At 33.8% G+C, this 17,048-nt stretch overlaps 3 protein-coding genes and 1 pseudogene across 5 annotated transcripts in view; 1 reads left to right on the forward strand and 3 right to left on the reverse strand.

The window, feature by feature from the left end:
• The window catches only part of LOC136032037 (ras-related protein Rab-35-like), a 37,281-nt gene extending 34,355 nt beyond the window's left edge, over positions 1–2,926 (reverse strand). The window contains exon 1 of one of the 2 annotated variants that reach the window (XM_065712126.1): positions 2,825–2,926. The gene's annotated coding sequence lies outside the window, so the exon portion shown is untranslated. Of the gene's footprint in view, positions 1–2,713 lie in introns of both variants that reach the window. The other variant, XM_065712127.1, reaches the window with a different exon arrangement.
• A 5,033-nt stretch (positions 2,927–7,959) lies between these two features.
• Positions 7,960–9,388, reverse strand: LOC136032452 (ankyrin repeat and protein kinase domain-containing protein 1-like). Its single transcript, XM_065712762.1, has 2 exons — positions 9,212–9,388; positions 7,960–8,508 (listed from the first exon to the last, which is right to left on the reverse strand). The coding sequence occupies exons 1-2, from the start codon at positions 9,386–9,388 to the stop codon at positions 7,960–7,962; spliced, it is 726 nt and encodes a 241-aa protein (XP_065568834.1).
• A 211-nt stretch (positions 9,389–9,599) lies between these two features.
• LOC136032496 (eukaryotic translation initiation factor 2 subunit 2-like) lies at positions 9,600–10,172 on the reverse strand (annotated as a pseudogene).
• A 2,188-nt stretch (positions 10,173–12,360) lies between these two features.
• Positions 12,361–17,048, forward strand: part of LOC136032038 (trafficking protein particle complex subunit 11-like) — a 155,589-nt gene continuing 150,901 nt past the window's right edge. For both annotated transcript variants that reach the window (XM_065712128.1, XM_065712129.1), the window contains exon 1: positions 12,361–12,604. In XM_065712128.1, coding sequence (XP_065568200.1) covers positions 12,419–12,604 — 186 coding nt within the window. In that variant the 5' untranslated portion in view covers positions 12,361–12,418. The remainder of the gene's footprint in view (positions 12,605–17,048) is intronic.

The following is a 17,048-nucleotide window of genomic DNA, read 5'->3' on the forward strand; positions in this document are numbered from 1 at the left end:
ATTGGTAAAACTTAAATTTGGTAATGTTTGTGCAAGATTCCTTTTCTGAACTAGCTACTGTGAAGACAAAAGAGCAATAGACTTTCACTCAATTCCCTATTCAACACTCTATACAAATATAATGGCTTAAAAGGTTGCATAGAGATAGGCTAGCCTAGGCCTAGCATACAAAGTTTTCTTTCACTCCAGGTTTAAAAAACATTATTGTGATCTGAAAAGTACTTGAGTTATTTTTGGTTTCCTGTTCTTCAAACTGAAGACATTCAAAAATTGGTATAAGCATAGCATTGGGGCTATTAAGAAGGAAACATATTAAGAAAACAATTCTTACTTCATAATATGTGGAACAATTGTATCTAAATATTTTTGAAAGCAATTCCTCTATACTTTACCCCCCCCCCCCCATGTGTAAATATATACCCAAATTGTGTATTTCCCAAACGTTTTACTATTTCCTGATTTTGACAGCATTGACTCAGTTTATTAGTGCACAGTATTACTTCTAATTGATTTACTAATGAGATAGCTAGGAAATAGATAAATATTTAGAATCAGAATTTTGTCCTGAATCCAAATATAACATTTATTTACAGCAGAAATGAGCTTTAACCTCCCCTAGTAAATATTGAGCAATCTACATTTCTTACCTATAAATAAAGTGAACATACCACTTGATGCCTTTTCATGCTCTTTCTGAATAATAATTTCTTTTGTTGAAAATTCAATTTCAACCTAATCTAACTTTTCTAACCTTACCCAAATATTTAGCTCATAGGCCCATTATATATTTCTTGTTTTTTTATTAGTCAATGTTTCAAAATTTTATGAGTCAATGCTTGTCTTGTTTTTTTATTCTTGGTTTTGCCACTGTGGATTTAATTGAAGGCAAACTGGTTATAACAAAAGTAATGCTAACAAAGGTGTATAAAACTGCATCTAAAATAGGTGAAAAAGTTATCCTCTTTGAGGCTCTGCAAAGGGCTTAAAATTGAATTTGCAACAAAAGTAATTATTATACCCAGAAAGAGCACAAATAAGTCATCAAGTAGTTTGCTTTATTTGTAGGTAAGATATGTGAACCACCCAAAATTTAACCTCCCCTCCCCCCTCCTAATATACAAATATATACCCTGAATCACCATATGTACAACTCATTGTAGACTATATATTTGCATGTTAGTGAGGTGTGGGAAAAGCTTATTTATGAATGAATGTTATTTTTGAATTAAAGGATGAAATTCTGGTAAATTTTTCACAGTTCATATAATTGACTTACCAATAAAGTGAATACACCACTTGATGCCTTTTTAAATTTTCTTTACAAATATTATAATTGCTTCTACCACAAATTTTTGAGCTAGCACTTTTTGAGCTCTTAAAATAGACAAATTTTCAATTAAAGTATGAGTTATTGGTTGTTTTCAACAAAATAATAGTACATTTTTTCAGTGCTGTTTTCTTGGTAATTTTCAACAAAATAATACTACATTTTCTAAGTGCCAAAATTACTTATAATAAGGTCAATTTAGGTTAGGTCAAAGAGTACTTAAATTGAAATTTCTAGTAGAAGCAATTATTATATTTGTAAAGAACATAAAAAAGGTATCAAGTGGTATGTTGACTTTATTGGTAAGTCAATCTTATGAACTGCAAAAAATTTACCAAAATTTTGATTAAAAGAATATGTCACTTTCTTAGCAATCTCATTAGTGGGTTGGTAATTGTAAGAAATGCAAACTACTATCTATTGTCTTTGAAGAGAAGTTTCAGAAAATTCAATTTTTGAATTTTCCTTTTGCTTTATAAGTCTCTTGTTTGCCTACTTCTCAAGTATAACACTTCTGTCTGGTTTCCTTCAAGTGTAATGGATGAGCTTTCCATAAAAAAAAAGGTACAAAGGAGGGTGTCAAAAATGATTCTTTACCTTCAACATCTTCTCTATGAAGAGAGACTCTCTTGGATTAGTATTCTGTCATTACATTTCAGACACCATCATGGTGACCTTAACAATGTGTTCTGTATTATTGAAGCTATAGACAACCTACATTTTGATTCATTTTTCAAAAATAATCACTGTCACACAACCCACCAATATAATTACAAACTGTACCCTCCAAAATAAAATAAGAAAACAGGGTGATGTTCATTTTCCAGTAGGGTTATTTTGCCTTGGAATAGTCTAGCCATTAAAGTCATGGAAGCTGGGAATGTGCAGATATTTATATATTTTTTAGTGAAGAAAACTTTGTATTTAGGAGTTTTTGATTTTTAGTTATAAGCTGATCTTTTGGTTATGAGTTACTTTTTCTCTCTTTCTTCTTTTAACATTTATAAGTTTTGGTAATTAGTTTATCTCTTTTTGTGTTGTCTATAGCAACAAGCATTATTGCTTATTGTTTGATGTAAGCTTATTAATAAATAAATAATGATTTTTAGGCTACTTGACATTCAGACTGGCAGATGGATGGTATTAAGCTAGTTAGGATTAGCTGACAACAATTCAGGAAATAGTTTTTTTTTAGCATCAGGGTAGAGTTAGATCTAGGCCTCCTCAATACTCTAGGCCTACTCAACAAAATTCTGAAGACAACTTTAAAAAAAAAAATTTGTTTGAGAAAATCTAGAATTTTATTGAGAAAATCTAGAAAAATGCAATGGTGAAATAGTCCATTTTGTAGGTCATATAAATACTAGAGACTTTACAGTGATTTACCTGCTATGGTGACAATTAGCTGTCCGACACAATAAACTTGGCCTAAATCACCTACAATTATCCCAAAATATTTAAATCGAGTTTAAAATCTACTTTTCTTTAATAACCTACTCAGATAAAAGTTTATGGGCAAGGCTACATGCAATTCATTTCTTGCAATTTTTTCTGTAAAGTTTTGACAACTAATATTATCTGTACAGATAGATAACTATTATGCAGTGTTTCAACTTTTGTTTTTCCTACGTCCTCGGTATTTTTCTGTAGATGGCTCTCGGCCTGAGAGATATCTATCGATTTTCTGCCGAAAATACTTTCGGTATCTTATTTTCTTTTGTCTTGAGAATGGATTCAGAATTCGTAGATCTAACGAAAAATGGTAGAAGTAGAAACAACAGGACAGTGTTATTTTTCTGTGACTGTTTTTGTTATTACAGACTATTTTCTGTTAGTAGATTGCTCATGAAAATAAAGTTGTGAAATAATAAAATTTGTTAAATTATTATTAATTACCAAAAGAATTGTCATTACTAACTGTGTGCTAAAGTTTTTTTTTTATGTGGAGGGTAATTGGGGTCACTTTATTGTAAATAAAAAGAAGTAAAAGAATAATTTACAACTAACTGCCAATAATTCTCTTCTAAAAAGTCGTTTATAAACTATTGCTACTAAAAATATTAGTGTAACCGAAAATATTGTACCTAGCAATTCCCGGATTCGGATCAAGTGAGTTAGAAACTGAAAAGATTTGCTGGTATATGTAAACAAAGATTACAATTGTTTTTATCAAGATGGCAAAAATTGAACTTTTGCCACTTACCTGAAGTGGCTTTCAGAATTTTGAGCTCATATATAACAGGTATAGATTCAAATAGGAACATATTTCGACTATATATGCAAGGGTCGGTGACAGTTGTGTAATTAGAGATATTTGCATATATATATATACGGAACCAAAAATGAATTTCACCTTTAAATCATCTTGAAGGCTGATTTGTTATTTATTCGATCCACGTTCGTCTTTCAGACATTTTGCATGCTTCAGACTCTAGTTAATTTTCAAATACGTCCCTCCCAAAAAACGTATACGTGCATGGCAGTTTAATTTGCCTTGCCATTGTTCCTAAATTTCATGTGAAAGAGATTGAGAGAGAGAGAGAGAGAGAGAGAGAGAGAGAGAGAGAGAGAGAGAGAGAGAGAGAGAAAGAGATGAATAATGGAAAAAACCTTACCCAGTTTCTCTACTACCAGCAATTACTTCATCATTTATCACCTTATGAAGTAGAACTACCTTAAGAGGTAGGTATAAACGAATTGAAATGGTTGTAAACATTTTAGATTTAATCAACAAGCTCTAGCTTTAATTAATGCCTTATAAATGCCCTTTATAAATGCTTTAGACCACTTATAAACCCTTTATATTAATTATTTGTCTTAGATGATTTAACAACTATAAGCACATTTGATCAATTGTAAACATTTTAAATCACTTATGAACACTTTATATTACTTATAAGCGCTTGAGATCACTTATAAATGCTCCACATCACATATAAATATTTTGATGACTTAGAACCAACCTTTACACAAACGCTTTAGATTTGTTATAAACGCTTTGTATCACTCATAAACTCGGTAGATTATTTACAAACCCTTTAAATCACTTATAAAAACTTAACATCGCTTATTTGCTTTAGATCATTTGTAAACACTTTAGGTAACTTAAATTCTTTACATAACTTGTAAACACTTTTGAACACTTAAAACGCTTCAGGTCATACAAACGGTTTAGACCACTTATAAAATCTTTAAATCAAAAATAAAGGCCGTTGATTACTTAAAAACGTTTCAAATAATTTATAAATTCTCTGGAATACTTATAAAAGTGCTTTCAACACTTATACGTGCAGATTCTAAACGCTTTGCAACAGTCTTTAATGCTATAACATTAAAAGCGTGAGATGACTTATAAACACTTTAGATTACTCATAATTACCCTAAATCCTTTAAACACTTTTGAATAGTTGTAAACGCTTTGAAGGCTCTTTTAATAATCTGTAACTGTTTTATATCGCTAGTGAACACTTTAGATCATTCATAATCACTTATTAATGCTCTTGATCACTTGGAAAGGTTTCAGATTAAGATTATTAAAAAAAAATTAAATACATTAAAACGCTTTAAAAAGACTTATACTCGCCTCTAAGCACTTTATATTACACATAAACGACTTCAAATCTTACTTTACTTATCTTACTTTTAATGCTATAGAACATTAAAAGCGTGAGATGACTTATAAACGCTATAGATAACTCATAATTACCCTCAATCCTTTAAACACTTTTGAATAGCTGTAAACGCTTTTGAAGACTTATAAATGCCTTAGAACGATTATAAGCTCTTTTAATAGTCTGTAACTGTTTTATATCGTTAGTGAACACTTTAGATCACTCATAATCACTTATAAATGCTCTTGATCACTTAGAAAGGTTTCAGATTAAGATTATTAAAAAAAATTAAATATATTAAAACGCTTTAAAAAGACTTATACTCACCTCTAAGCACTTTATATTACACATAAACGACTTCAAATCTTACTTTTTTTCACACATGTATAAACAATTTAGATTGCCTATAAAAACTTAAATCACTTATAAACGCTTCAGAACACATATAAATACTTTAGAACAAAAATAAATCTTTTAGATTACTTATAAACAATTGAGATCAGTGATGAACGTTTAGTTTCCTTATAAATGCATTATATTACTTGCAAATTCATTAGATCTCTTTTGAAAAAGAGACAGACAAACATTTTGAGGGGGGGTCAAAACCCCTTCACCTACCAATTTGCTCCCTCAAACCTGCTTGCCCTCTCAAACCCCTTTGCCCCATTTGGTAAGTATGCAGCCTAACTGGCGATCCCAAGTTTTGGAATTTGAATATATGATCTCAATTTTTGCAAATGTGAAACATTAGTATTAATTTGGTAGCCCTAAAAAGGGCTATTGATTACACAAGTTTAAAACATGACAAATTACTAACAAAAAACAACAAGTGATTTTCCAGTTCAGGAGCACGAAATTTTGATCCTTTCTTCTGCCTGAAAAGAATTGTATACAACATTTAAGTCTACTTACCTTGAAAAAAACTTGTTTTTTTGATAGTCTCTTATCTTTTTTAAATATTACAGGAAATCGGGCTCCTTCTCTATGAAAAATTCCTTTCCTTTACGAAAAAATTCTTCCATTAGAAGATCCACCTGTGTGGCTTTTTTTCAAAAAAAGGCTTTTTGTTGGCAAGGATTTTTTTTCTTTTTAATCAGGTCAATTCGTTATAGGCAAGTCAAGTGTCAGCAAAGAAAATAAAAGTGCAATATATCTCTTTCCCAAAAGAAATCCTCTACTCTATATCTTCTACAGTTTGATTCTTAGAGTAAATCCAGATTAAAAGTCGGTTCATCTTTAAAAAAAAAACAAAACAATTTATCTTTCAAATTCTGTTGAACTATCTCAATAGATCCCCCATTAGCCTTATAGCAGTACCTTTGTCTCTAAAATTTTGTTCTCTTTCGTCTCTGACTTTTGAATAAATATTCTAAACGTTGGAGTTCCTAGCATACACTAAAAATAATAAAAAAATATAACAAAGTAAGGCAATAAAACATTTTTATGAAATAATGGCATGTAGAACATTGTCGTAAAAATGAATGTTTTAAGTCTATGTCATATTCCATTTATTCCATTTAGGGTCATACACAACTTTTAACAACCTCACCATACTTTTCGTCATTGCTATTATTGTGTTAAATAAGTGTATGTTTGGGTTAACAATCGATGGTACTAGTAATGTTCGCCGGTGCTTTTTTTCCATCAATTCATCTTTATATTTCTCGGTGATATTGATTGTCAATGACCTTTTATTTTACCTGCGATTTCACTGTCAATTACGACATTATTTTTAAACAGATTGCAGTATCGGCATCGGGATAAGGTATGCGTTTTGATGTTAGTGCTGCAGTAGGTTTATCTTCTTCCTTTCTTCTTTTGAATACTAATGCCAAAGAGACGGCAATATAATCTATCAACAGGTAATGTGTTACCAGCAGCAGTAGCAAGAGGCCGACCTTCTTCATCAGCTAAAAGTTTTAGATTCACATTCCCTGTAAGCACTATCGTCTCTGAAAATGTTATTCTCCCATATCCAACATCATTAGTGTTGATTTTTTGGTATTTCAAATGAATTTAACACCTTACTGCTATTGCAACGCATGCAATCATTTCCGATAATATCCCCGTTAATGCTTGTTTGGCAAATATTTCTTTTTGTGGACATTCAATGTTACGATAATTTTATCGTTCACCCCTGCACCCCTTGACACTAGTAACCTACATAAATCCAAGTGACTGTTCTGTGGAGCAACATGTGAAAGAGTTGAGTTACTAGAATCTGAAACATCTATTGTAGCGCCATTTGAAATCAATAGCTGACAGGCTTGAAGTTTTCCAGAAAAGCACCATAATGTAGAGGTGTTTCATTTATATAATCTATGGCATCTATTGTAGCACCAAAAGCTATTGATCTCTATTGATTGTAGAGATCAAAAGCTGACAAATATCTAGACTTTTAGTCGCAACAGCTATATGTAAGAGCGTTTCTTTCCAAAAATTTATGGCACCTATTGTTGCACCCTTTGAAATTAATAGCTGACAAATAACTAGATTTCCAGTTTCAACAGCTATATTTCTCAGAATTTATTGTTTCTTAAGATAGTTGTTTTCTTAAGAATAGTTTGTTTCTAAGAATTTATTGCATCTATTGCACCGCCCTTGGAAATCAATAGCTGACAAATATCTGGTTTTCAATGTTCAACACCTGTATGTAAAGGCGTTTTTTTCCAAAAATCAATGGCATCTATTGGATTACCCTTTGAAATCAGTAGCTGAGAAATATCTAGATTTCCAGTCGTAATACCAATATCTAAAGGCGTTTCTTTCAAAGATTTTATGGCATCCATTACATCAGCCTTTGAAATCAATAGCTGACAGATATCTAGATTTCCAGTCGTAACAGCTATATGTAAAGGGGTTTTTTCCCCAAAATCAATGGTATCTATTGCAACACCCTTCGAAACAATAGCTGACAAATATCTAGATTTCTAGTCTCAACAGCTATATGTAAGGGTGTTTCTTTCTTAGAAATTATGGCATCTATTGCAGCACCCTTTGAAATCAATAGCTGATAAATATCTAGAGACAAGTATCTAGATTTCCAGTCGAAACAGCTATATGTAATGGTGTTTCTTTCATAAAATTTATGGCATCTATTGCAGGACCCTTTGAAATCAATAGCTGACAAATATCTATATTTTTAGTCGCAACAGCTATATGTAAAGGTGTTTGTTTCAAAGATTTTATGGCATCCATTACATCGCCCTTTGAAATCGATAGCTGACAAATGTCTAGATTCTCAGTCACAACAGCTATATGTAAAGGTGTTTGTTTCCAAGATTTAATGTCATCTATTGCAGAACCCTTTGAAATTAATAGCTGACATATATTCAGATTTCTATTTACAACAGCTACATGTAAAGGTGTTTGATTAGAAATATTTCTGGCATCTACTCTAGCACCCTTTGAAATTAGTAGTTGACAAAGACCTAAATTTTCGGTCTCAATAGCTATAGGTAAAGGTGTTTGTTTCCAAGAATTTATGGCATCTATTGCTGCACCGTTTGAAACCAATAGCTGACAAATAGCTGATATGATGATATGATATAGATTTATTGCCTGCCAAAACTGTACAAATACAATAGGGGGTAGAGTACGAATAAAAAAAGAGAAAAAGGTAGCAAATTACAATTTAACAAAAAAAAATATACAACAGAATGAATAATTCAAAATTCGAGTATTAAATAAGAAAAGAAAAAGGCAGCAAAATACAGTTAACTCAAATATATCAACATATTTAATACACATAGGGACAGCAACATCTGGATCTATCAGACCAAATCTTTTAATCAAATACTGGTTAATGGTCCACGGTGGTAGCCCAAGAAAATAATTACCATATTTAAAACAAATAATACGCAGCTTTTTCTTATCTATCTGAGTGAAACATTTCCAAAGCGAGATATGAATACAAAATGTGGCAGAACAAATAGATTTTATAACTGGGCTAGAATATGACGATTAAATCTTGTCTCATTTGGGACAAGCCTTCCATATGCACTACGAACTTTCCTGAAGGTGCCATCAATAGCAAGTTCACGCGTAACCTTGAGCGATGTACCAATTCAGACTCCAAGGTAAGTAATAATTGAACTGGTTTGACCTCAGTACCTTTCAGAATGACAAATACGTCACCGGTTGGCACATTATAGTTTAAAAACAGCAGTTCCGTTTTCGTTGGGTTAAACGAATGGCCGATACGAGAATATTCACCCGTTAAAGCACTGAAACAACTTTTTATTCCTTGTAGACTCCTACTAATATTTCAAACATCATCTGTATAGCTAATGAGCGACACATCCATCCCATAAAGAATACAAGTTGTTGGGGCTTTATATTGTGCATCAACAGCAGAGCTATTGAACAAATCTGGCGAGTTCACAGCCCCTTGCCTTATACCCTTCTTTACGGGTATATCAGACTCAACAAGTACATCACAATTTTTCATTTGGGCACTTTATTTTAACTCAAAGTGAACTACACATTGAGTCAAAGGGCTTTAAAACACATGCTTGGACTCCTTTTTGTGCTACCAAAAGCAGAATCTACTCATAAATGAATGAATCGAAAGCACGAGTTAATTTTTTTTTTTTTTTTTTTTTTACAGTCAAAAACTTTTAATTGGCTCGGAAAAAGAAATAATAATACAGCTTTAATACCTAAGATTCTTTTGCTCTAGCTGCAGCACGCTTAGAAGTTAAAGCTTGGAAGCCAGCCTTGATACACAACAGCGAGAATTGCAGGCCTCGCATTGGAAAAAGTGAAGGCCACTATCTTTCTGAGGTGTTAACAAATTTTCAACTTGTTTCTGTGTGAATTTACCTTTAATAATAAGCTGATTAGTTCCATCAATGGAGCCTTGAGTCCCCAACTCAGCCAATAAAAAATCCAAAACATGTTTTTGCAATCGATGCAGTGATTTGCATATGTCTGAAAAATTGACAAAGGATGTTTTTTTTTGCCCCCACTCGGACAACCTGGGGTTGTTTCATCATCACCTTCTTCTTCTTTTCGCCAGTTACCATCTCAGGATTCTTCTCTTTTAAATTTTTGTATAATCACTCTAGCAAATCGTCATAGGTATTCTCTTTTTCTTCAGTGGTAATAATGGTTTCAACGCCTCCTTGCTCTGATCCCTCAATATCTTCAAGTACGGCTTTCAAATCCTTTTTGCTCTTCTTTGCCTTCTTCTTCATTTTACTGTAGTCTAGATCTAAGTCCATATCAGCAGTCTAGGGGACATCCTCATTTCTTTTATCTGATTTACCCCTATTATCTTTGACGTATATTGCTGCACCATTTCAAATTAATATCTGACAAACATCTAGGTTTCCTTTTTCAGCTGTATAGTGTAAAGGCGTACAACTTATGGAGTCTAAGGCATCGGCATTGGCACTAGGCTCAACATTCCTACCTTTGTGCTCTTTGTTAGGTGAACGTTTATTTTGCGTTGATTGTTTATGCTATTGTTACGTTGATGCGTTGAACGTTTATTTTGCGTCCCAGGGACGTATTGTGGTTTGTGATAGCCAATTTTGACTCTGGAATTGACTTGTGATGAAGATAAAAGTACGATTGTGTTCCTTGTGTATCTTTCGTAGCCCTTTAAGTGCGTTTTATCATTGATTGGAAAAAAGATTATATTCCAAAGCTTTGACTTTACACAAAGTGAGTCCAATAATTTTATGAATCTATGTGATAATATACCAATAATCTGATGTTTTACTGTGTATCTGTGTGATAATAAACCAATGATCTAATAATTTTGTCCTAATTTTGCCTGCGGGTTAGGGTCGTTATTAACTAATGCATCATTCCATCCAACAGATGCATAGCCTAAGGATTGGGGCACAATTTTAAGACAATAACTCTATTGCGCCAAAAAGAACCTCTGAATGAATCGAAATGCTGGCATTAAAACGCCTTGGGTCACAGAGTGTCATTATAAAGTAATCAGAGGTCTGACTCAGTAAAATTGTGGGATACAGAAATTGCAGCACACACACGGATAGTGCTCGAACTAACACAGGAGAAATCAAGCCAGTGGATGTCCTTGTCATTAATTTTACCCATATTATTGCACAGGAAAGTAAGCACGGTCTAGCATTTTGTGCAGATAGTGCGCGGTAATTTGTGTAAAGTCTATATAGTTCCACTCGGGGTAGTGGTTTCTGGCAATTCTACTAAAGACTTTTTTCCTTGACAGAATTGCGGCCCATACACTTCTAATTGTTTGTCGGAAACATGTTGGAAATATGATTTTGTGTAACACAGTCAAGTCACAAGTTGGATATCGCGGAAATCCTGTTTTTTCTATTTTTTAACGGTAAATTCAAATGTCTGAAAATAAAAATTATGTTCATGTAAAATCTCCATAAAGGAACTCCAGGCTTACATCCTTACCATTCTTTACAAAATAACATCCTCAGTTTTTTGTTTGTATTCTTGAAAAAGTAGATAATTTTATTATTTAGACACTATTTTCCTACTCAATTTGAATTTCCGCCAAAATCGAGCCACGAAATTGAAAATCACCTCCCCAGTTGTTTGTCGAATTTAATTCATAAAGTGAGCCATGAATATATTGTTGGTCGCGGAAAAGCACTTATGGGGTAGCACGAACGACCGTGGAAACACTCTTGTCGAGCCACAATTCCACAACAAACAAACTATTTGTTGGAGCATGGAAAAACGTCTTAAATGCTGCCTCAAATAATCTCTACACTGAAACTGAACTTCCTCAGGCCAGGAAAGAATTGGAAGGTAGATAATGAATAGAATATTTTATGAATAATGAAAGGACCTGAATATTCGTGAGTATTTTTATAGGCATTTTCCGTGACACAGTTGTGGGCCACACTTCTTAAATTTTTTTTTGCGGAAACACGATTGTGTGCCACTCAGTCGAGCCACAAGTTGAAATTCGCGGAAACGCCGTTTTGTATGTTTTAGGGCGATAAATTCAAATGTCTGAATATATAAATAAAAATCATGTATATATCAATAAATAGAACTCCAGCCCTTCGTCCTTACCATTCCGTGCAAAAACAATGTTCAGATTTGTGTGCACATACTTGAAAAGTTTTTTACTCTATTGTTTTGACCTTATTTTGTTGCCAAATTTGAATTTACCGCCAAAATTGAGCCACAAAAGCGACAATCCCCTCAGTAGCTGCTTGTCGAATTTGAGCCACAAAAATCTTGTTGGTGGCAGAAACGCGCTTGTGGGCCACATGAAAGGCCGTTGAAACGCTCTTTTCGTGCCACAAACTTTCTGTGGAAGCACGGGAAAATGTCCTATAAAACAATCGTCAAAACTTGGACACCTTTAAAAGAAAAGTTAGATTTTGGGCAAACAATTATCTGGCTTATATTTGGCTTGTTTTTCAAAGGCTGCGGCTTACCTATTGGTTCACGATCAGGTAACACTGTGTACTTGTTTGAATAGATTCTAGACTATCAAAAAAAAGACAGGGAAATGGATGAGTTGCTGCCAGAAGAGTTGAAGCTCAGTTTTCTTCCTTTAGTAGCTGTTTTTGGACTAAACACTTCCATTATTTCAAATAAAATTTTATGGGAGTTGCTGACTAATGTTGACCAGAGGACCATCAATTATATAAAAATAGACCATTTGGAAACACAAATACCTCAAGGAAAACCTGAAGTAAATTTTGTAACTAGAAGAATAAATTGCCATTTATTCTCTATAGTTTCTCTAAGATAAATATTAGTGGTTAGTATGTTCTGCAGGAAGCATGCTAAACCAAGATACAAAGAACCTTTAGATTTGGCAAATTTAGCAATTAGCCTAATGGGATAGCTGTGAAATATAGCCTAGGTAAATTTGAGTATGTAGCTTAGTAAATATTTTGCAGTTCATATAATTGAGTTAGGCCTACCAATAAAGTGAACATACCACTTGATGCCTTTTTATGGCACTGGTATTTACCAAGTGACATATAGTACTGACATATAGCATATTTGAGTTTGTAGTTTAGTAAATATTTTGCAGTTCATATAATTGAGTTAGGCCTACCAATAAAGTGAACATACCACTTGATGCCTTTTTATGGCACTTGGTAGGCCTATTTACCAAGTGACATAGCAATTGCAAATTCTGTTGGCTGGTCTGTCCTGGTTTTGCTAGTTCAGGCACTTCCAGATAAGCTAGGGCATTGAAATTTAGCAGGCATATCAGGGACCAAACCAGATTAAATTAGAAATTATTTTGTACCTGAATACAAATGTAATATTTATTTGTGACAGAAATAAATTTTGCACCCCAGCCCCCTAATATGGAAATATAGGCCTGTACAGATGAATTATATATATTCAGCTGTATATGTATATGAACTATATATACATATATTTATACATATATATATATATATTCTGAATTATATATAGCTATATATTGCCAAATAGGGGGGTTAGTGGTGGTAAAGGTCATTCCCAACACAAATTACAGTTACATTTTGATTCAAGATGAAATTCTGATTTTAATAGTAATTCTATTTTTAGCTATCTTATTAGTGACCCAAATGACAAATTTTCCACAGATTTCACATTTAATGTTAGCCCTATTTATAGATAATATGGTTAACCTTCCTGATAATATACCCCCCCCCCCCTCAGAGGTTTCTGTATAATCTATAATAGTACCCAAATAATAAAGCCCCAATAATCTATTTCTCTATTCTATTGACTCTTGTGATAATATCATGCTTTAAAATAGATTTTAGTGTTTTTAACAGGATGAAATAACTTGTAGTTTTCCATGTGTTGAAATTGAATTTTTATTGTAAATATTGTTTGGAATGATTTTGAAACAATAGAAAACAATGAGAGAAAATATGATAGCCTTATCTGAATAATAGGAAGATGGCCCTTATTTTGGAACAATAATTTTTTGTTTTGGTTTTTCATTTTTTTTTGTATTGGCATAATTCTAAGACTTTATCTTGCACCAGAAACTACAAAAATCTTTATGTTTAGTGCTACTTTTATTTGTTTATATTTTTCCTTCAGAAGTGGTCAACCACTGAACAATTACCTTGTTTGATGTTAAATTGAGTAGAAAAATTGTAGATGAAACAATGTTGGCTATCTTGAAAAGCAGGGTGATTGTAGGCCCAGGGTAGAACTTATTGTATTAGTTTACTAGCTAAAAGATTGTCATACCATTTGGTACAACTTTCAAGCCTCTTTACAAATACACTAACTTTTGTCTTCACAAGTCTGCCTCAGTTCCCCTGCCTTCCTCTCATTTGGTTAAATATAGCCCTAGGTGGCCTAGTTTGCTTATGCTGTTTTCAATTGATTGTAGCCTATTTGGCTCTGTGAACTGTCTGTTGATGAAAAGTTAGTGTAAACAATAATTCAATCCCTAGAAGTTAGAAAATGTTTATGTGTGTAGCCTAGGGCTGAGATTATATCTACCCCCTATTAGAAAAGGCTATGATATACATTACCTTAAATTGCATTTCCCAGTGAGATAAGGTGGTAGATCCTCCTGTAGTTCTTGCTGGTGGTGAATGATGTAATTATGTTGGCTTAGCTTCCCAGTCCAGCCTCCACTCAGCCCTCTCCCAGTCCCTGTTGACTCCAGCCTTGAAGGAATGGGGAGTCTCAGCTTGGATGGTAGACTTGCATAGGCTGTTCCAGACAGGGACCACCTGAATGGAAAAAAAACCATGTTGTTCCCTTCTCTGACATCCAGGCAGGTGAAACTTCAGACTGTGACCTCTTGAATTGTTAGCCAGGGAGGGGGTGGAAATCTGCATCAGGTGACTGGTTTTGGAAATTTTGCATGCCATGATCACATCTCCTCTATATCTTCAATACATGAGGGTTGGAAGTCTCAGACCCCTTAGGCGATCCTGGTAAGGGGCATTATTTAAGCCACAGACCAGTTTGGTTGCTCTCCTTTGGACACTTTCAAGGGCTCTTGTGTCCATTTTATTTTGGGGAAAGGCCAAAGTCAAGCCAAACTCAAGGTGGGGATGGACAAGGGCTTTATAAAGTTTTGTAACCACACATGACTTTCTGGTTACAAAAGAGCGCTTAATGAGTCCAAGAGCTCAATTAGCTTTTGCAGCCTGAGTGTGGCTGTGGAATTTTAAATCCTTGTCCACAATGATGCCTATGTCTCTCTTCTCAGCAACTGCTTCCAACCAATCACACCCTATATGGTAGGGATGGTGGGGGTTGTTGGGCCCTAAGTGCAGTACCTTGTATTTAGTTGCATTGAATTTTAGGGCCCAAGCCGATGACCAGGAGGATAGCCTGTCAAGGTCCAGCTGAATACAGGCTCTTTCTTTTTCAGTTTCAGCAGGCCAAATGAGCTTACAGTTGTCAGCATATAATGTTAAAAGGTTGTATAGATAGGTTGTACAGTCGTTAATATATATGCTGAACAATGTTGGCCCAAGGATGGTTCCCTTTGGGACGCCACTTACCAGGGAAGTGAAGGAGAAAATTGGATCGCCATTATTTGTGTAGATCATGATATGTTGAGATCTTCCAGTTTGGAATGCTCCAATCAATCATCTCCTCATGCACCTGGTAAGCTTTAAGCTTCAGCATCAGGTATGAGTGTTCAACTTTGTCAAAGGCTTTGGCTTGGTCAAGTAAGATAATGTTGACCAGTTTACCCATATCCAAAATTTTAGTTGCATAATCATATGACTGAATAAAGTTGGTGTCAATTGACCTGCCTCTGCAAAATCCATGTTGTCTATTGCTAATAAGAGTATTTTCTTCTAAATAGTTTATTAGAGCATGGTTAATGATACCTTCCATGATCTTGCAAATGGCTGAGGTTAGGCTTACTGGTTGATAATTTCCTGGTTATCCTTGTCACCTTTCTTAAAAATTGGTATAAAATTTGCTGTTCTCTAGTCATTTGGTACTGACTTTTTGGCCAGGGACATGTTGAATATATGTGACATTGATTAGTATATTTTGAAAGGGCATTGAAAGATACATCAATTGGTGTGTTCATCTTGTAGCTAGCAAATTTAGATAGGCCTAAAAAACGAATTTACTGAAGGTAGGCCTATTGCAATTATGTAAATGTAGTTTTCAAATATAGATCCAAATTAACGCCTAAATTATTGCCTGGAAAGGTCTTGTGTCAACCCCTACAATTTACCCCTCTGAAGGACTCTGTCTTATGATGAAACTCTATAGTTGGGTTTGCAGTCTAATTAAGCTAAGTAATTTTATCTCTATTTCACCACTAGGGAACAAGGCAGCAGCCAAACTCTTGTTTGTAGTGGTTTTTGTTCACTTTAAGCTTGATTTGTATGTTGAGTTTAAGTTTTACTTGTAAAATTTGTTTATCCATTTCTATTTGTGCTTGTTTGTTTGCTACAATTGTTTATTTAATTTCTGTTCATTTTGGGTTTCATTTATTCTTTAGTAGTAATTTCTGGTTGTTTTGAGCTTTAATTATTATAGAGATTTACTTCAGCTGATCTTAAGTTTAGAAAATGGCCTTCACTTAAAAAAAAAACTTCTTTGGTATTAACAAATAAAATTTCTGTTTGATTTTCATTGCCCATGTTTCAAGTTTTTCAGCACCCATGTTTCAAGTTTTTAGCATTTCCCATTTCAAGGTAATTTTTTTTTCATAGTATTAAATGTATCAAAGCAACAATGAGCAACCAGCATAATTTAAAACCCTTCCCCTGGGGGCTGTAGGGTAGGGGGGTTCAACCCTTGAAGAATAATTATTTTGACACTGGACTATTTTGAACAGAATGAATATCTCAAAATTTTGACTAGATGAATTTAGGGAAGGCTGGTTACCCCCCCTCCCCCCTTAGACCACTTCTGACTCTTGAAAAAGGAGCTGAAACTTTCAATTTCCAATCAAATGAGTCATCTCTAAAGTTAGTAATACGACCCTTTCCACAGAGTTCATATTGGATAAGTTACAGCCCTGGGTCCCCCAGGGGCCAATTTTCAATGCTTGAGTTATAGTTGTTTGATCTTTAGACTATTTTGAACGAAATTGCTATCTCAAAATTTTGATTGAAAGTATTTGGGGGAAAAGGGTGTGGGGAGGGGGCTGGTTGCCCTGTGAATACTTTTGACTATTAAAA

This window comes from Artemia franciscana, chromosome 10 (assembly GCF_032884065.1).
Source record: "Artemia franciscana chromosome 10, ASM3288406v1, whole genome shotgun sequence".
NCBI classification, from domain to species: domain Eukaryota; kingdom Metazoa; phylum Arthropoda; class Branchiopoda; order Anostraca; family Artemiidae; genus Artemia; species Artemia franciscana.